The sequence below is a fragment of the Opisthocomus hoazin genome, chromosome 16 (genome assembly GCF_030867145.1).
Source record: "Opisthocomus hoazin isolate bOpiHoa1 chromosome 16, bOpiHoa1.hap1, whole genome shotgun sequence".
Taxonomy (NCBI): Eukaryota; Metazoa; Chordata; class Aves; order Opisthocomiformes; family Opisthocomidae; genus Opisthocomus; species Opisthocomus hoazin.
This window is the reverse complement of record NC_134429.1, coordinates 13,390,856-13,411,379: the sequence shown is the minus strand read 5'-3', so window position 1 is coordinate 13,411,379 and position 20,524 is coordinate 13,390,856. Positions and strand designations below refer to the sequence as shown.

General features: G+C 46.3%; 1 protein-coding gene across 4 annotated transcripts; it reads right to left on the bottom strand.

Moving 5' to 3' along the window:
* Positions 1-5,950: 5,950 nt before the first annotated feature.
* Positions 5,951-14,968, bottom strand: AGTRAP (angiotensin II receptor associated protein). 4 transcript variants are annotated; one of them, XM_075437551.1, is made up of 7 exons: positions 14,837-14,968; positions 13,889-13,905; positions 13,185-13,210; positions 9,542-9,576; positions 9,149-9,260; positions 8,366-8,564; positions 5,951-6,849 (listed from the first exon to the last, which is right to left on the bottom strand). In XM_075437551.1, the coding sequence occupies exons 5-7, from the start codon at positions 9,251-9,253 to the stop codon at positions 6,743-6,745; spliced, it is 411 nt and encodes a 136-aa protein (XP_075293666.1). In that variant the 5' UTR covers positions 9,254-9,260; positions 9,542-9,576; positions 13,185-13,210; positions 13,889-13,905; positions 14,837-14,968; the 3' UTR covers positions 5,951-6,742. The 4 variants fall into 4 exon arrangements, with proteins under 4 accessions (XP_075293666.1, XP_075293667.1, XP_075293669.1 ...); XM_075437552.1 differs by lacking the exon at positions 13,185-13,210; XM_075437554.1 differs by lacking the exons at positions 13,889-13,905; positions 14,837-14,968 and adding an exon at positions 13,710-13,866.
* Positions 14,969-20,524: the final 5,556 nt, after the last annotated feature.

Here is a 20,524-nt window from a genome sequence, read left to right as displayed (position 1 = left end):
TCCATATCTGTGAGAGACAGACGGAGGTTCTGCACAACTGAAGTCCCTTGTCACAGCACCAAGGCTCCAGTCTTTAGCAAATGGGACACCCCATTTCAATCTTGCCTGAGCAGCACTGGTCTTTACTCCAGCTAGCTGTTCTCCTGTGCTCAGGATACTAGGAGCTGAATCCTCAGGAGCAAAGCACAAACTGCCACTGACTGGAGAAGACTCAGGCTCCAGAGGGAAGGAGCCCCATATCCCCATCAAAGCAGTTTCTTGCTTAAACCTCTGGATTGAACAGTACAAGCTAGCGGAAATCTGTGAGGATTGCAAAAGAGACTGAAGGGACTCCAAACTAGATGGATTGAGATCCCCCAAGGTCTGGGCTGAACTACAACAAGCGTTCACACTTTCACTTGAGCTCCTTGAAGAGGGACATTCCACTAATTCGTGCCCAAGAGGGGAATCTACAGTACGAGATGACAAACGTGCCTTGACCAGTGAAAGGTTCACAGGATCCATACAAGAAGCAGCAGGAGGCTGATGCTGTTGTTTTTCCACCAAATAGTCACTACTCCTGTTCCTACTTCCCAAACAGCGATGGCGAGCAGTGTGTACGGAGCAGCTACCAGCTGCCTTTGCTTTCTGATGGTGTTGCTGCGGAAAGTCAATACTCTCACTCTTTCTCCCTTCTAAACTACGAGCTTCAAGGTGTGAGTGTCTCTAGGGGAGATTCACAGCAGGGAGCACTGACAAAGCAAGATGAGAAATCCTATGAGTCACACACTCAGAGCTGTGCTGCTGCAGCCTAGAGCAGAGATTTTTCTGCTGCAGGAAGCAGGAACTGGCGAACTGACTGATGGTGTCCTGGAATGGCCGAGAAGGGCAGGAAAGATTAGTCTGTCTCAGACTGGGACCTCTCCTCCCGGCTGACAGAGGTGCGGTACGCAGCTGGCCTTGTTCTGCTCTCTGGCTGGGAGCTACATGGAATGCTGCAGCCTCAAGCCAGTGATGAGAAATGTCTACTAGACTTCTAGTGCCCAAATGCAGGTCAACATTCACATTCTTCTGAATGTTCCTTTGCTCTGAAGAAAAATAATAAGAAATATAAACAAAAGAGCATGTATATTTCTCATCACATCTTCCCTAGTTTGCCAAAGGCTTTGGGTACTTTCCTCACAAATTTTTTGTCTCCAATCCACCAGCCTCAGTCCTGAAAGTATTACAGACACCAGTCTTCCTGTTTCTCAGCAGACAATCATGTCTGGCAGAGCAGGAATGATTGGACAGACTCAGTTCTTAACAGAAAACATGGAAAACAAAGACTTATGCACGCACCTGCAGCCTCAAAAAGAACTTGTTGCTAGCAAGGATGAATTACCCTCCTGCCAAGTCTGTAGCTGCTTTTATAGAATGCTTTACATTTAGCCAGATCTACATGATACCAAACAAGAACAGGTCTAAAAGAAAATGTTTTTACATAAGTCAGAGCAACATAGTTCCAGCTGGAGTACAATGCTTACCCCTCTTCATTGACTGGAAATCCAGCTCAGATCTCCTCCATACTTGTAGTTTCTCCAGGTAGTGCCTCGACTTAAGGTGCTGTTTGACTGCTTAACAAGTGAAAATTTCTTCATATCATGCTACCACCCTGCAAAGGTTCAAGGTCATGCAGGCCTATTTCTTCTTGTCCACATTAAAGGATGAGACCATGTTTACACATCCAGAGAATCCACATTGTTCCCTAACCTGGAAGAGTTACAGCATAGACGGGAGACCTAATTTGCAGTCTAGCCACAAAGTCAGAAGGTTATACACATAACTCTCATGCAAAGCACAGATTCATAAATTGTTGGTAACAGGTAAGTGCAATTTGACGGGACTGTGCTTTCATTCCCTCAAATTTTAAAAGCAAGTTGTCAATCACTGCCATTCTAACTGCCACTTTTTTTCACCTCCCTTTTGAAAAATGAAAATAGTATTGTGAAAAGACACACACACCTATATCATCTTAAAAAAAACCCTAGTCAACCTGAAAAGAAAGAGACAGCACGGCCTATGAAAAATGCTCATTGTATTTTTCAAACATATTCAAACACCAGAAAGCCTTCTGTCAAATTGCACTGTTTCCAAACTATGTTTATTTCACTCTCTTCTAAGAATGCATCTGAGCCTCAGTCATCCCTGTTTGCAAACAGCCACTTGTCCTTCTCATATGCAAAATCCTTCAGTAATCACCACAAACTAGAGAGTAAACTCAATTACTAAAAGCAACAGGAGACAGTCATGCAATGTTGCAATAACCCTTGGGAACTGCCATTACTGCCTTTCATACATCACCAAGCGTACCAGAAGCAGAAAGATGCCATTATTTTTTCCAGACAAGTATAAGTTGGAAGCTACAGAGTGAGCAGACAAAGCATGGCTGCCTTCTTTAGGGCACCTATCACTGCCTGAAGTATAACCACAAAATGCAGCCGACTGGTGTTCTGTAGAAGCAATACTTGCATCCCAGCAATACCCAACCAACTAGTAATTTAACACAAAAGGGTGTTATAAAATATTTGATTTGTGAAAGGACATGAAATCATCGTGTTTATCACTGCTGTTTTGCTCCATGATCACCTGGAACCCAGTACTGGACTACTTTTACGCTCAAGAACCTAAACATAATCTATTTTCTTGATAACTCATGCAATTTTTTTAGTTCTCCTTTTCAATTCTTTCTGTCGGGTACCAGGTTCTCAAGACATTGCCATGATTATTTTAGCTGGTGTTCTTCACCTCACTCATTCCTAATTTCAGCCTCACTGAGATGCGAAGGAGATAGTGTCCTTTAAGAATCACACGTGTCTGCCTTCCCAAAATTGCCAGGCAGGATTTTAATTTAACCGCTTTCAAGCAGTGGTTAATCTTACTCAAAAGGCAACAAGATTTTACGAAGTCCTTGTTTAAAACTTCTTCTAAGGCCAAAAGAGATACTCAAGGCAAGCCACAGATTTTGCAAACTGCAAAATCCATGACCAATGGATTTCGTATTAGCTTTGATGTTTCCAGCTAAAACATTTAACACATGCTTACTATATACATTTTACTGCAACCCACTAAGGCATTAAAACCGGAAACAAATCCAATTAAGCAAACAAAAATCAAGCTGATCAATGTACTTCTGTTCTTATAAGCAAAAGGAATAGCACAGTTCATGAAAAGTAAATCAAGCTCTTTCAAGTGAATGCCGTTTTAGCATTACGATAGCAATGACAGACCCATAATAAACACATAAGCACCGCACAGACAATGCTAATTTTCCCATCCCTGCAGACCAAGGCTGATCCATTTCACATTGCAAGTTGGGACCGGTGACTGGTCCAAGATCCCGCTTCACCTGCCTTAGAAACACGGCTTTTCCCCCACTGCTCGGTCTTACAGACCGAACCATCGCCGCCATTGCACAAGCCACTTGTTGCTGCTTCAACAGGCACACACAAGCACTCTTCCCTTAACCAGAGAGCGGGCAGCCATTGCCGCGGCAGCCAAGGAACAGCCGCGCAGCAGGGCCCTTCGCAGGCTGCCAGCCAAGACCCAGCCGGCACCCTGGGATGCAGCGGAGGGAGCGGGAGGGCCATGGCCCCCACCCACGGGAGCCATGTCAGGCCTGCTCAGCGTCGGCACTTACTCACTCCGATACCCGCTGTCGGACATGGCGCTGGGCCTCGCCAGAGCCTCAGGGACGGGACTCGCGCCTCATTACGCCTCCACCTCCTTCACCGGGACAAACCTGCCGCTTTGTCCCCTCAGCCGAGAGCGCGCCCCAGCTGGGTCGCTGTAAGCGGCTTATCCCCCGCGATTAGCAACGCCGCCCATCACCAGGGCTGCAGATGGCCACGTGAAAGCTGCTCTGGCCCCTGGCTAATTAAAGCTGTGGACCGAATACGGCCCAGACGAGGCGGGGCGCGGTGGCTCACCCGGGGAGGCGAGGCAAGGCACACCCGCCCGAGGCACAGCTCACCTCCCCCAGGGCAGCGCCTCAGGAGAGGGGCACGTCCACCGCCGCCGCCTCCTCACCCGCGAGGTGCCCCGAATCCGCTGTGTCCCGGTTTCTGTCAGCAGCCGTGGGCGGCATCGCCAGGCCCTGCGGCCACCCCCGAGGGCCCGTGGGCGAGCCCAGCCCGGGCTGGCGGCGGTGCGAGGCCGGGCGGGCAGGCCGGGCGGCCGCGCCCATCGAGCGGCCATTAGCCACGCGGGCGGGCCCCGCCCACCGCCACGGGCGCCGGAGGGACGACGCCGCTGAGGGGACCCCTGCGCCGGGAGGGCTGTGGTTAATCCCACAGAGCTGCCACCAAAAAAAAACCCCGGGGCACATCAGGAACCCGAGGATTTAAAAAAAAAAAACAACGAAGGAATAAAACCTGAGCGGTGTCGCGCCTGCTGCACGTCTGGCTGAGGAGACCCCGCTGAGAAGCCGTGAGGAGCCCCGTGGTGAAGCCAGGCTGGCCGGATCAGCAAGGCCGTGCTCCAGCACAGCAGACTCGATGAATCCCCACACGCCCTGCGAAACCAGGTACTGATCCAAAAGCGCGCCGGTGCTTACTGTAAGCACTGCCAGAAGTCCTCAGAAGACAGGAGAGAGGCCTTGTTTTTATCATCGCCTCTGTGATTTACTGCCCAGAATCGGTATCCGTGAGGCACAGTGAGCCTAGCGTCGCTCCCACTCTGCTCTGCTCCCCTGAGCTCACAGATGTGCTGCATTCTCCACAGAAAAGCACACGGCAGGTCAGCTAGATGGGTATCAGTAGATTTTGTGGAGTCTCTCGCAATGGAAAATGGCTGGGAAGGCCTCACTAGATGTAACTCTGTGCAAATACCCAAACAGCATTGCATTTAAAACAGTTGCTTTCAGTCAGTTGCTTCACAGGTCTAGGGAAGAAAAAACCTAAGCATTTAAATGCATTATTGAGGGATCAGTGCTGTCACTGTACAGCTCTGAATAGCTGCAAAAAACATTAACTGAATATAAATACCTGCTCTGTAATTCCACAAGCCCTAGAACATTCTGCCTACCTATTCGTCTTCTCCATCTGATCACAAGAGCAGACTGATTTCTATTCCTATGCCTTACTGCATGGCACCTTGCAAAATGAATGCACAGCACTCATCTCCTGCTTCGGCAGGAGGGTTGGACTAGATGACCCACAGAGGTCCCTTCCAACCCCTACTATTCTGTGATTCTGTGATCTTGGAAGAGTGAGACAGACTATTGCATTTTAATGGCATTTACCATGTGCTTGGTCCAAGCATAAATGGTGGTCCAGGTACAGCAGGAGGTCACTGTAGTGCTTGTGCAGCACAGTGGAGGAAGCATCTGCTTATGTTTAAGGTGATTAAACTTGGGAGAAAATTGCTTGGTTTTAAAAACACAAACGCCATGGTTCTAGAGGTTGGAGCAAAGTTAACAGGGCTCTTGGTCATTGAAGAATCGGTGCAGCAGCAGGCCTTGTCAAGAGAAATGCAATTGTAGAATAACATATGTAAACTTTGAAAATGAACCTGCTTCAGAAAACCACAGATTTTCCTAGCACTAGTACTTTCATTGTGCCAAAGCTGACATACTCTTTTCCTTCTGAAAAAGAATACTGTTGAACATTTTTTTTAGGAATTTACCTGAAAGCCACAGCAGGGCAGATTCATTGTGCACAAGATTAGACTTTAGGTTTGTCACATCCCACAGAGCTCACCACTGCAGTGCAAATAAACCCATCTTTTCCTTTCCCCAATCCTTATTTTACTAGCCCACCTTCCCACCCACACATTTACAAGCAGTACCCTCTACTTGTGTGAGTAAAGCTTAGACTAAAAGCCATCAAAACCCTGTAGACCTTCCCCTGTAATGAATCCCCCAGACTGCCTGGCTACAGTCCCAAACCCTTAGGAGTACCTAAATTTTCAAATGAGACATAGGCGACCAGTGTAACTTTTTGTAACACAGAAAAACTGTGTTCGTTTTATAGTTTTCTTACAAAAATGTAACATTTCAAGTTCTGTTAAGATAGGCAGCTGAAGGCAAAAGGACATTTCAAGGCACAGAATATCCATAACCTACAGTCAACAGCCATTTTAAGTATCCTGAAGGACATTAAACTTGCATAAAAGCATCAGTGCATAAAACCCAAGACTAGATACTGGGAGCACAAACAGCTCCCCAGCCCAGTAAGAGCATTTTATACCAACCCCAGCTCTGTGGAAAGCACCACAGCTAGCATAGGGAGTTATGGTCATAAATCTTAGTTAAACACCACCATCAAAAACAGCCCTCAGGAACTCCCAGATGTTTCCTGGAAATGTATCTGTATAAAAGCAGGCTAAACTGTACTGTTTAAGAGCAGTTCATAAGCCTTCTAAAGACAGCTTGTCCAAGGAATATTTTGAGTGCTTCCGTTACAGTAGAGAGGATCCACAATACAAGACCTGGAAAACTGCAGAAGGTGCATCCACTTACACATACAGAGGCAGGAATTAGGAGGAGGGAGGTAAAGGAGAGTACTGGGGTTACGAGTCACAGTGCTTAACATGACGTCTCTGAGGTCTTCTGGACTTACTGCAGGAACCCATCTGCCTAACCTTCAGGGAGGCAAAAGAAATGAAAAATCAGATCCTCTCCTGTTTGCTCAGTAGCAGGTCTTGCTCCATCAGAACGGACGTGGGAAGAGCAGAAGGCTGGACTGGGTGAGGGAAGCGTCTGTTCTCTGTCGCAGAGAGGGCCTCAGTACGGCTGCTGGGCTGTCTTGCTTGAGTCAGGCCACTGTGGAGGGGCATCCTGCTGATCAATTGGCTCATAGGTGCTGCGATCCTGGCCTGCACGGGTGACACCTAAATGGAGAGGGGAGAGAACAAGCTTGGGGAAAAAAAAACAAAAGCACAAGAACTGAATCCACTAGAAGAAACCAACAGCTCAGGAGCACACCACATTAGCTGCTCTACCAGCTCCCCAGCACCTGTGTTCTGTGATCCTCACAGAAGGTAAGAAAACTCATCCTTCCAACAGACGCAAAATAACTGAAAAACTATACTGAAAAATCTTGTGAGAAAGACAGTTCAGGAGAGGATACAAAACTACAAATTGGCTAAATTCCCACCTGCGCCCGAGAGGAGACTCTCAGATAGTATCATTACTGTGTGTGTCTGCAAAAAAGGAATGCTCCCAAATTCCAAGCAAAGGGATGAACTCCTCAATGATACCTACGCTTTCCATGGGATACAAATGTCAAATCCCAGCTACAAGCACAGCAAGCAGCTAATGAAAATTGGCACAAACACGACCCACAGCAAGGCACTGCAGTTGACTCACAGGCCTTCTGACCCGGTTAAGACTGATCTGTCAGCCATTTGCACAAGGAGCTGATGGGAAAGGCATCCACATTCCACTAGCAGAGAGATGCAAATAGCACCTGTTGCCCCAAGCCATGGTTTCCTTCCATGGCCTCTCTGCAGGTATCCACATCTTTTCACAGGAAGCGCTACCTTCTTTGCTAGCACCAAAGCAGCATAAGCGACAGCTTTCAAACACTGTAATGCATTTGTAACATCCTTTGTCCTGCACAGTCTTCTTAGGAAGGCAAAAAGATAACTGTGCCATGCTGCTGGTTTTGCCAGGGTGAACTCCCACATAGCAAACAATCCCTGGCAGCTGCCCCGGCATAAACTAGCACCAGGCATGCTTGGCAAAGCTGACTGAGACCCAGAACATCCAGCCACAGCCCCTTCTTTCTGGCAAGGCTGCCACATTATCATTAGCAAGTACAACCAAGAGAAAAATGTGTGCTTCCAGGCAAAGTCCCATGAGGTAATTATCAGTCCCATTTTCCAGGTGAGGAAATGGAGGTCCAAAGCAATCCAGGTGGCTAAGACACATGAGGCCCCGAGAAAGCATGGAGTTAGAAATCCAGCTTCTTCCACTCTCACACATAATCTCACTAGAGGAGATGTTGCCTCTACTTTCCCCCAGAAGGAAAAGAAAGGGTTGGCAAAGAGAGAAGGACACCCAAAGGCTTACAACAAGCACACACAAATGCAGGAGAAGGAAGAGAACAAAAGCCTCTCTCTTATTCAGTATAAGAGAGACAGCAGTGGTATCAATACCACTGTAGGCAAAATGGCAGTCAGACGAGGACTCCAGGTCTGAAAGGGAAGAGAGGAAAAATGTAAATTTAAGGCCTAAGACAAAATGGGAGAACAACCATAAGCAAGAGAGAGCAAGCACCCCCCTCTCGCTGGAAAGGCAGGCAGAATCCAGCTGCATAGAGCTCAGGCTGAAAGGTCCAAGGCAGTCTCCCTAACAATAGAGGAGGTGGCCCACACTGACGTGGAGGCAGAGGAAGCATCCTACCTATGTTAAAGATGTACTCTCCTCCACGCTCCCGATACATTCGATACACCAAATAGCAGGACACAGGTTTGAGGAGGAGGCTGAAGATGGCCATGCCTATACTGAAACGCATCACATCAGTGAGAGATTTGTGTGTAGGGTAGAAGACAGAGATGTGAATGATGTCTGCGAGGACTGTGAGCAGCAGGCCAGTCAGGAACTGCAAACAAAGAGAGAATGGGACATGAACTGAATAGGGGATTAACCACAAGGATTAACAGTTACAGCATCTATTTCCTGCAAGATCTGTGTTCACACAATCATGCCTTCACCCCAGTATCACACATTGCTAGCCCTTGACACTGCCCCAGGTAGACAGAGATTCCTAAATGAATGATCTTGGTTTTCGTGCATTTTCTTCACGTCTGTCAGACACCTTCTTGTGATACCTCTTTAATGTTCAGAGAAGGGTTTTATAAAGCCCCTCCAAATCAACCATATTAAACGCTTTGAGTCCTCCCCTGGCATGACAAGTCACAACAGCAGGTAAAAAAAAGTAAGAATCAAGTATGCCTCACCTCCGAGAAGCAAGATAAGTGACAGTCAATGCTTCTCACCATGGTTTACAGTGTTTATGGATCTATATACTCTCTTAAAAAAAACAAAACAACACCAACAGGGAGTTGGACTTGTTCACTGCTGTATTGGGAACAGCTGAAAATCATCACTGAGTCAAAGCAGCTGTCTCTGCCCTCCACCCTCTCCCTGAGCAGCCTGGTGGAGGCAAATTACCCTCACACTCACCATCATGATGGCATCAAGGGAATCTCGCTGCACAATGGCCCAGATCCCCACTGCAAGGACACTGAAATTTCCCCAGACATAGGAGGCTGGAAACACATAATTCATGGATCCCCTGCCAAACAAGACAAAAAAACCCAGCCTACATACACAACAAGCCTGCAACAGTTTGTTTGCATTCATCCCTGTTCCCATAAGAACATCTCACTCTTAGATTTAGGATCTTCTTGCACGCAAACAGGCACAAACAGGGTGTGCTGAATCCCCAATAATATCTCATTCCCAGTTTGAAGGAATCATAGAAAGTTTTGGGTCAGAAGGGACCCCTAGAGGTCATCTAGTCCAACCCCCCATATCCTCTTCTCACCCAGGCCAGGCCAGTTACCAATAACTCACCACACCGTGAGCAGCCAGTGTACCAGAATGATGGCCTATGAAAAAAAAAAAAAACAGAGGAAGAAAGGTCAGCAAGTTGGGAGAACTGTGGAAGCATCAACATGAAATGACACCATCTTGTTTCCGAGGGACAGGTGGAAGAGTGCCCTGGACCCATGAACCAGTGCAGAAGGCTGGCATCGCAACTGGGACAGTGAAGACACAAACCCATTTTTCTCTGCTTCTGTTGCTGAGTATTTCCTGTGGTGCTACACTGTAGTCATTCATTATTGTTGTCATCTCTGTCAACAGTTGATTCAGGGCCCACTTAGTCTTTTCTAAATGGGTTATTGATTTTTGGAACTCCAGAAGAGTTTGTACAGAAAGATGGACAATCTGATTCACGCTATGCTAGCACAGTTTATACATGACCAATCTGGCATCTCATCACCAAGAAGTCCATGGAAGGTCATGCCTGCAGCTCCCAGCAATTTCACTCCAGTCTACAGTAAATCTTCCTTTTACCTCCTTCCAGTCTGTTCAGAGCAGTGGTTCAAGCCCACTGCAAGATTAACAGACCTGAAGGTATATTCTAGGAAGCCAAGAACCTGATCCTGCCATAGTACACAGCTCTTCTTGTTCCCAGCGATGCCACCAGGGCCCAACTGCCAGCAGTGCCCTAAGCAGCAATAAGATAATGCTGTCACAGATTCTGTACTTTGCAAATGTCCTTAATGATCCTGATCCTTGTGCTCAAGGGGACAAATCCAAGAAGAAAGCATCTTACTGTAACAAGTGACACAACGATTCTCCTCACCAGCACTTGACATTTCTGTAACCAAGGAGATATACTCTACATGTTTATTATAAAGACAGCAAATGGAAACAAGAATATACCACTTCAGTCTTTTTCTATACATATATCCGTGTGCTCACTTGCTTTTGAGCCTGCTGGCCACTCTCAACAAGGGGAGATCACTCATATTCTCTCTCTAAACGTCTGTGAAAACAAGAATACAGAAGACAGGCTCTATTAGCAGCCTCATAAAAGAATGCCTGAAGCCTGGACGTATCAGAGGATCCATGGGAAACAGGCACACTTCCGTTTTTTCTAGGTGTGAGAAAGGCTCCAACTGGCATTTATACTGACCTCGGTATTAAAAAAAACAAACAAAAAACGCCACCAAAACCTCTCTGAAGCACACTCCCCCACACATATTCCTACAAAAAAAAAAAAAAAGAAAATTGGGAAATGAGTAAGTAGCAAAAGGCTAAATTACTCAGTGGACACAGGAAAGCTGTACACAGATAGGCACTAAAAAGACACTAAAAAAAAATTAAGATCTACTGACACCCTGCTACATTCACTGACTTAAAACATCTATCCATGCTCTAACTTAGTACAAAACTAGTTGCTCAAGAAGAAAGTTAATAACCAATGAAGCTGTCAACAGGAGTGACCTATCTGCTGTGGCTCATACTGCTCTGCCAAGAAACCACAGTGTAGGTGTCTTCTGGTAAGACAGAGCTCTTGCTTCACTGCAGTACCCTAGCACATCTGCAGAGCATTCACCCTGCGGAGCCTAGCCTAGACTTTGTTGTAACTTCAAACACTGTTTAAACAGATGTTTATTAATTATTTTTTTTAATTGTTCATGAAAGCCTACAAAATGCTTCACTACCAACCCCCCCCCCCACTTTCCCTTCTCCCAAATTGTACCACGGAGACCAGGCAGAAACTGCTAATCAGTAAAATACAAGATGTTCTTGGATAAGAATGGAGACATGCAAATAGAGTTTACTCAAGAGACTATCACAACATGAGGGAAATTCTTAATTAGGTAGTATTTAATTGCATGTTACATACCCGCAAGACCCCTCAGGGCTCACCAGTTAACATAATTAGGCAGGGTGGCTTTTTTTCTTTAAAAGCTGTCTAGATCAATATTGCAGTTATTAAATTATGAAGAATGCTTAGTCATCAGCATAAAGTCAGGTAAATTAGGGCTGATAGTAAGAGGGACTGCTGAAATAAAAACAAGCCGTTCCCTTCCTGGTTATTAGTCCAATTTACCTGACAGTTCTTCAGGGCACTATGGAATAAACTAGTGGTCTTGGTATGCTTTAACATAGAAAATGTATTGTTAATGAAAAACATTCTTTAAAGCTACATGAGATTAGATAATTTGCAGGCAGTCTCCTGATGAGACAGCAGAAGAGTTTAATTTTTTTCCATCTGTTCAAGGACTTGAGTCTGTACCTAAGAAAGGCATATGTTTCTTCATTTGAGAAAATAAATCCTAAGACTTGAGCTAGTGCTGAGAGCAGAAAATAAGAAAGGTGGGACCTTTGTCCCCATCCCTTCTGGGCAGAAGGATGACCATGTGATGAAAAGCATCCCACTGGAAATTGAGGAGAGCTAAGGGGAGTTCCTAGCTCCTCTGCAAATCTCAGCATGCGATGGAACTAATTGCCAAGCAGGAAAAGAAGCTGGGTCTGCCTGAGTCTCATTAGATGGAAAACTCTTTGGAACAGGAACTCACTCCTTAAAACATGTTTCAGCACAAAGCCTAGCACAAATTAGAATTTTGAGTAAGTTAAAAATTACATGGTTCCAAATGATAATTATTTTCTTGTAGTATCTAACTTTTCTTATTTTACTTACTTTTTTTTTTTTTTGAGTGACCTCATCTGCTCTGAGAGTGACATATTCACCTGAGGATATACTAACCAAAATATAGATCTAAGTGGCCACCTGTGACTGAGCCACCTGTGAGGATGCTCCTCATGATTATAACAGAGTGATAATAATGAGAGTCATTAGGCAGTGTAACAGGGTATCCAACAGGGTTGTCGTGGCTCTATCCTTAGAGATTTTTAGAAGTCAGCTGAATTTTGAATTGAGCTATTTGATTTAACTTTGAAGTTAGCTTTGCTTTGAGCAGGAGGTTGGGCTAGATAACATACAGAGGTCTCTTTTAGTCTGAGTTATTCTAAGATTCTGTGACCTAGAATTTAAAAATGCCTAAGCACAAAACGCATGTTTCCAGGCACGTGGATTGTAGGGCATTGTCCAGGCTTGATCAAACCCAAACTCTGTATTTCGAGGCTCTGCATAGTTATTGCAATAATCCTAGTGTCAAATGTTCACTAGAAAAATATGTCTGTGCTGCTTCCCACATGCTTTGCTGAGCATTACTATCAGAGCTGAGCCAGAAGATGCCGTTTCATGAGCATGTTCCTCATCTACTCTAGGACAAAGCCTGCTACATTAATTTTATAGCTCTGCAAGTAGCTTAAAGAGAGACCTCCAGGCTAAGACATTGATAAGTTCTGGCACAAGCACAGCTCAGTCACGCGGTTTTCGTGGAGCTACTTCTGTCACAAGGCTCATCTTTTTAATCTCACAGAAACTGTAAGCAGATCATGCCAACGAACAGCAGTAGTGTGTGTTATTTCCAGTCCCTTTGTGAAAGAGAATCTTTCCCACCTTTAAGATGTGTTTCAGGGAAGCAGGCCCTAACTCAGGAATGGTACAAAGATGCAGGTACAATTATTAACTCCCTATTCCCCAGCTCTTCAGCCCCAGATCAGTACCAGCAGACTTGACAACAAGGGATTTCTTAATGATGAAAACAGTGGCCCAGGACAAACTCACTCTTACCTAGGAAGAGATTTGGGAATGGTTGTCTGAAACCAGAGAAGAAAAGCAACATTTTAGTTGTGTTGTCATGGTGATTCATTCATTCAACAAGTCTGTGTTTTTCAGCTTCCCTATCTCAACCTCTCATAGTAAAACATGTATTTCATGTTGGCAAACTTTTTAATTAAATGCCCTTAATAGCACGGGTGGGGGGTGGGTAACACACCAAACCAAGTTGAAAAACAAAGCAGAAGATAAGATCTTTTAATCTTCCTAGTGCCCTGGGAATCACACAATAGTCCAAACTTGTCAGAGCGAAGTATCGGCTAGTTTCCAGAATCTAATATAATCCACATGCCAGGCCTTGAAAAATCCATTTGCTTACTTGCCTCTAACAAGAGAAGTTGATTTTCTTGGTGAACTTGTAAGAGGAGGAAACATGATTATATGAACACTAAGCTTTTATTTAGCAGAGCCACATGAAAGCCTTCCTGTACAAAGCTGAATTCATAACGGTAGCTGAGATACTACTGTCCTCCCACCCACCTTATGGCAGCTTGCTCCAAGGCCACTGCTCACAGCTTTATGAATCAATAGCAGAAAAAGGCTGATGCAATCAGTGATGCTTTCATTCTCTGGGCAAAGTTTTAACCAAAGCAAGCACCTGATACTGCCATACCAAACAGGACATACAAAGTAGCGAAGCTGGAAAGAGGCACACACACCTAGAAATCTCAGGGGTCTGAAAAGAAGAAAGGCAAAAAAAAAAAAAAAAAGAGGAAAATTTCATCTGTCTGGTATCAGGGAAAGCTTCAATATCAAACACGAACATCAAAAGCAAAAAAGTGATTTTAGCATCCTCCAGCTTCTCTGCAAAGATGTGCTTCTTCTCAAAGTGAGAAGCATGACATGACTGTTGTGAGTCTCTTATTTCCCATTTCTCTGGTTACTAGATATTCACCGAAACGTTCAGATTGCCCCCAACTGACGCTCCCACCCCCAACAGAGAGGCAAGTCCAATTATCAGCCAGATGATAACCCCAAAGTAAGTGGGGTCATCTTTCCAAGCTATTTTGCCTGATAAGCAAAAACTTTGCCTCTTCAGGATCTTATGTAGTGCTTATCCTGGATTAGCTCTGGTCAACTGAGCTGGAAACCTCCACGGACACAAGTTAATAACCAGCTCTTGTCCCAGCGCAGCGCTTGGCTGCTTTAGCAACCGCCCTGAAGAGAGAACCTGGGAGTCATTGCCTGCCGGTCTCAGTGACCAAAAGCTTTTGCAACGTTCGCCCATGTGATGAAAAAGGCGTAGAAACCCCAGTCGTTCCTCCTCGGAGGCCTCCACACCCCCTGACCAGGCCCTCAGACAGGCCCTGGACCAGGCGTAAAGCATTGCCAGAGGGCAGGACCAGGCAGGGCAGGGCAGGCCAGGCCCAGCGCCCGCTCCCCGGGACGCCCTCCCGCCGCCCGCGGCCCTGCCGAGCCCGAGCCCCCAGCCGAGAAAGAGCGCTGCCGGCCCGCCAGAACCCCTCACGGCGGGGCGCCCGGCCCCGCCGCCACGGCCTGCTCTCCCCGAGCCCGCGGAGACCGAGCGGGCGGCCGCCCACGGGCCAGCCGGAGACGCCTCTCCCCGCCGGGGAAGGCCGGGAGCGGCTGGGCTCCGCGGTCCCTACCTTGAGGTTGACGGCGGGCAGCTCCATGGCAGCAACCCGCCCGCCTGCCCCGTGACTCTGGGCGGCAGGGCCGCCTCACATAGGGCTGGGCCGGGCCGGGCCCCGCCGCCGCCATGGGCCGGCCCCGGGCCGCCCAGGGGAGGGAGGCGGGGGGGGGGAGGAGCCGGGCCACCGCCCCGCCGCGCCCGGCAGCCCCTCGTCGGGTCGGGAGGGCGGGGGAGGCGCGGCCCCTGCCCCGACCCGCGGCCTCCGCCGCCGGCCGTGATGCCCGGTGGCTCCGGAGTGTGCCTCTGTGGGCTGGGTGGCGAGCGGCGACTCCCGGTCCGGCGGCCGGACCCCTGACGTGGGGGTGCTCTGTCTACCTGATCTGTATTGCACAGCACCTGCTCGGAAAGCCACTGCTAGGTTAAAACTGCGCCTGGATGAGTTTGTTGACTCCAAACACCCAGGCAAACCATTCTTCCTGCTACTTTACGTGTAATGCAGCTACGGGGAGGCTTGGCAGTGTACTCGGGCTGCAGCCAGAGTGCAGGAAGGTGAATGCGTGTATAGGACTTAGCAGCTTTCTGGAGGAAGAGAAAGCTTTTGTGCACACATCAGCACTGTGACAGAAAGGTGAGGAGTGACAAAGAGACTCTTGATAAACACCAATAAAAAAGCAATTGCAAGGTGCTAGCTGTGCTCAGCTCTATCACACAATAACCCAGTCAAGTTCAGGTCGGCCTTTTGGGTTGAGCCCTGGAGTATCTAGCCATGTAGCTAAAATGGCTGGCAGATACTTCACTCTGCCTAAAAGCCTGGTACAAATCGCAAGTTCTTCTCTTGTCGTGAAAGAAAGCTTCTCCCATTTCAGAGCTAGGGAAAATCATAACTGATCAACCCAGCCCAACACGGTACAGCTATAACTTACCTTTTCCTGTCCAGTTCATAATAGCAGTCTTCTCCCCAAGTATGACAAATGAACTAGCAGAACCAAGAAGTCAGGATGACGCTGCTCAAACCCTCCCTTTCTTGCCCAATGTATGCTTTACCTGTTTGCAGTGTAAGACTACAGTGTTTCGTTTGGGTCAGTTGCTTTCTTGTCATCATTTATTCATACAGGAAAGATGGGGCCTCTCAGGAATGAGCAAGGAGTCATAAATTCATTACAGATGCTGAATGTGGAAATGTATGAGTCATCCTTCAATCTCATTTCCAGTTCAAGCAGTGCAGTACAAGGTTATGCATGAGAATCGTGCAGTGCCGAACCTACACTCAAACAAGCCACAATTGTAGCCCTGTCCCAGCGATCCTTCACTACACCCTGAGTGCATCTGAATTTTTTGGCACCTCTGAATGTGACACTGTACCAGATGGAAGACTGAAATATAACTCATCTATTGCCACATGACACATCAGCTGTGACTTCATTTCCATTTCTGTGTCTTGCAGGGAAGCCCTGCCTCTATTCACAGAAGTAGTGGCATCAAATGGGATCAATGCTAGTGGTCCCAGTAATGTCAAGGACTGGATTTTTACCCTAAATAACAAAAAGAAGATGTGACATCTGGGGTGGGGGTAAAGATAGAGACTTTGAATAGCCGTGTTGCTGGCTCAGGGTTTGGGTGCAACATGCAATAGGGATGCCCTTCCTCCAGGATAGGTATCTATCAAAGAAGAACTGTTTGTTAGAAAGACGAATTCTACTGTCCCAGTTCACGTATAAGCACTGTTTAGATGCAGCAGTACGTGGGTGTCTTTGCTCCTTTCAGCATTCTCAGTCTGAGACAAATCTCATTATCATTTATGCAGCATGAGCCATAATTTGGATTGATGTGGCTGCTGTTTAATGCAAAGCATTTGCTTCCCCTTGTACAATAAAAGCGCTTTACTTCATTTTGTTCATCAATGTATCGTGCAATTAATTCAGCCTTGCTTATTATATCCTGGGCTTGCAAGTCATGCACTCAAGGGACTTAGAAATGTCTTAATGATCTTATGGATATGAAAACAATGAGGGCTATGATAGACATTATGCATTTGCACATCTCTCACACCTGTCTGATCTGGGGGGTTGGTTGTTTTTTATCTCTGCTTTGCTTTGCTTGTAGCTTCTAATTGCCTCTCTGTGTAACCTGCTGTCTCCATTCCCCTCCCTAGGCTTGATACTTCAAAGCAATATAAACATGGAGAGAAAGATAAGCAAAGAGTTAAAGACGACCTGCAGGGAGAAACAGACGATCCAGGAGACTAGAAACAGGATACGGAGATTTTCCTCACTAGAACACTGGTCCAGGTGAGTTCAGCTCACTGCAACTAAGATCTAGCAATTAGCTGCTTTATGTCAAATGTATTGGTGGTATGTCTTGTGCAGACTGAATAAAAACCTGATACACAGTTGGCTCCCTTCCTGACAGCATAGAAGTGAGGCTAATAAGACAGAAATGCTTTTCTTTGTGTTTTCAGGACACTGTACCTTTGGTGGATAAGGTGATAGCAATTCCGTGGGGAAGTAGAGGAGCTAACACAATTGTTCCTGCTGTCCTTGTCTGGCATGCAGGGATGGAGACAAGCTCACACCTCGTAATTCTGCCCTTCATGTCGCTCACTTGGGGTCTAGTCTGAAGGTAACTAAAGACGGCAGCTGACACCAATGTCTTGGAGTTGTGCCCCTGGCCATGGAGCTGAGAGCAGTGAAGGTGAAGGTATCAGCTCAGCACAGCTGCATATATTATCAATAGAACTTTTCTAAATAAGCAGTGAGGAAGGGCAGATACATGATGTCCTGGCTCTACAAACTCCCTTTTAAATCCCAGTTTAAAAGGGAAATTTGAATTAGGTGGGAAACTGAGGGCATTTTGTCATGCTGGTGGGGATCCTCCTCATGCTGGTGGGGATCCTCCTCCTGCAACTTCACTGCAAAACAGCCTATGGCAAGATGATTTGGGGAGTGGAGAGGGTTACACTAACATGGTATCTTGACAAGCGCACTTGAAAGTCCTTTCCAATCTCAGCAAGTAAGAACTGCTCCTCTGTTTTCCTAAAATCTAACTACAGCTTTGATATATAATTGAGGGACTACTCTTGAAGACTCACTGGCACTCTAGAAAATGAAGCAACATACCAGAAATGGGTTTGTGGGGTACATATGATCAGTCAGAACATTCCAAGAAAACAGCCCTAATTTTTTGTGATAAAAAAATGTGAAAGCAATGCTTTTTCCAGGCTTTGTGTAGCAGAGAGTGACTGGCATGGACTTGAACAATTTAGTATAGCATGGGTTTGAAATTGAAGCACTTTCAGACACTGTGGATTGACAGCAGGGTAATTACTGTGTGCAGGGAGGGTGGAGAGAGGGTTTCAATAAAACACCCCCAAGCTAAAATGAATGCAGACTATTACAGACCTGAGACGGAATGACTCCCAAGTGTTTTAATTTGGGCTTCCACTCCTTGTCTCCCTTGCAGTCGTAATTTTGGCAACTGCCAGCAACATCCCTGAGATTCAACAGCATTTGCAGAGCAGGCAGCTGCTGAGATGATTATGTCAAATCAGCACGCTGTCCTCTCTTTTCCATGTCTAATGATTCTCACCCTTGGAGAAGTGGTTTAAAATGATGCATAACCCTTGGACTCATTGTGAGGCTGCTAACAGCAGTAGCTGTAGAGCAGGAGTTTGGGTGGGACGCTGTCATTCACCTTTCTTGCATGCATGCCCTGCAATTAACTCTAGAAATTATTCCACAGAGCCCTGCTATGGCTGGTTTGGGCCTGATCCAAAGTCCTTTTGAGACAATAGAAAATCTTGCAAGAGCTCTGGCTTAAGCTCGCTGGGGGCAGTAGAGAAGCTGAGCTTGTGTGAGTTCTTAATTTGAGTTTCTCAGACAGTCAGGTGACAAGAACGTATGAATCAAGACTTGCTTGGCATTTGTCTCCCTTGCTCTTGTTCAGACCTAATGGCCCCAAAGGCAGAACTGTCACTGACTGCACTGTGACTGGGAGATACTGGGAAGGAAGGGGAAAGTTGCGAAACGTAACCCAGTGATACTACCGCTCTGCAGCTGCTGTCATGCCCTTGAGACAGCGCAGAGCAGCATTAAAAAGCTTCGCTATACTCAGAAGTGGGTTGGACTTGTTGTATAAATGTTGCCCTGGGGTTTTATATCACACGCTGATCTTGCATTCCACACATTGGCATGTTATTTACTCAACAGCTTTACTTTGCACTGCAATTGCGAAGTCAGTAGTTGATCTAGCTGGTACATACATCAGGTTGTCTGATTCTTTTCACACTGCTGTGGCTGTGCAGCATATGCCTGTGCCGCTGCTCACGCTTTCTGCTTCACCTCTGTAACATCACAGTTTGATTCAGAAAGGATGAGTCTCGGTCATGGGCTCTTTCTGAAACTGCAATGTGAGCAATCAATCCACTAATCTTGTGACTGGATTTATAATAATTACATCAGTTTTCACTGACCTTAGACATTGAACTAATCCCACCAATTAGGAATCATCTGTTCTTTATATTCAGAGGTAATAGCAGACCAAAAGCTGAAAAAGCAAGAGCTGAAGTCAGTCTCCGTTTGGAATCCAAAAGCTCTGGCTTAAGATTCAGACTTGCCGTTTAAGTCTGTTTGTGTTTCACATCATTTGCAACACAGTCTTGCCCCAAACACTGCCCAGGATCCTGCAAGGATTCTGTGTGTAGTGTATGGGGCAATGAATACCTGCATCACCAAAGATAACGACCCCTGCAAAATTTTCTGTTTTCTTTCAATTGCACTGTTCCAAACAGATCTTGGCTCCTGTATTGGAAAGCAGTGTGGTATCAAAACCTGGCTTTGATAATGGCTCTGTGTGTGGTTTTCATCGGTGTCTCACAGACCAGGGTCTGAGAGCTCTGCAATTGACTGTGATCAATTAAGGCCTTTTTCCCTTTATGCTTCCACTAACAATAGCACTGGCAGCACCACCCACATTCTGCATCTGGGCTGAGGGAGGGGCTGCATTTCTCTCTGGGTTAACAAATTGCATCCTTGCTGCTGTAGTGTAGAGCTGGAGCCAAACCACCTTTATTTACTCCTGCCTTTTGGGCTAAGGCTGTAATCCTGTAAGCAGAAATCTAAATAGCTACAGCCAATCGAGTGGTAGGTTTTGCCTAAATGCTCCTTTACAAATTCCACCTTTAGTGTACCTTCTAGCAGTGCAGGTGTATGTGGGTCAGAACTAATATTGTATTCATAGCATAGCTCTGTAGTTATGACCGGGCATGCATATTAGAGGCATAAACTATTATACTAGCAGCATTTGAGTGAATACACAATGCAGGGTGACACTACAACAGAAACAGGAGTGCAAAATGGAGATTTGCCTACCTATGGCAACACAGGGAGGTTCAGAGAAGCAGCATGAAGAGGTTTGTGACCACAGCACGAGGATTAATACTTCTGTTCCTACAAATAGTGCTGTACATCTCCATGTTCTTGAATATGAAAGGTTTCAGAGCTGTCTCCCACCAGAAGCGTGGTATTGGATGTTAGCAGTAGAAAAGAACATCTTTACCAGCTAACACTACTCCCGTTTAACACAGGTAGACTGTGTTGACCCGATAGATCACTGAAGTCAGTAATTAAGTAGTAATATAAAGATGTTTTAAGCATCTGGATGGCTAGACCAGACAGAAGCTGACTGTTAGCTGCAATTTGAGTGA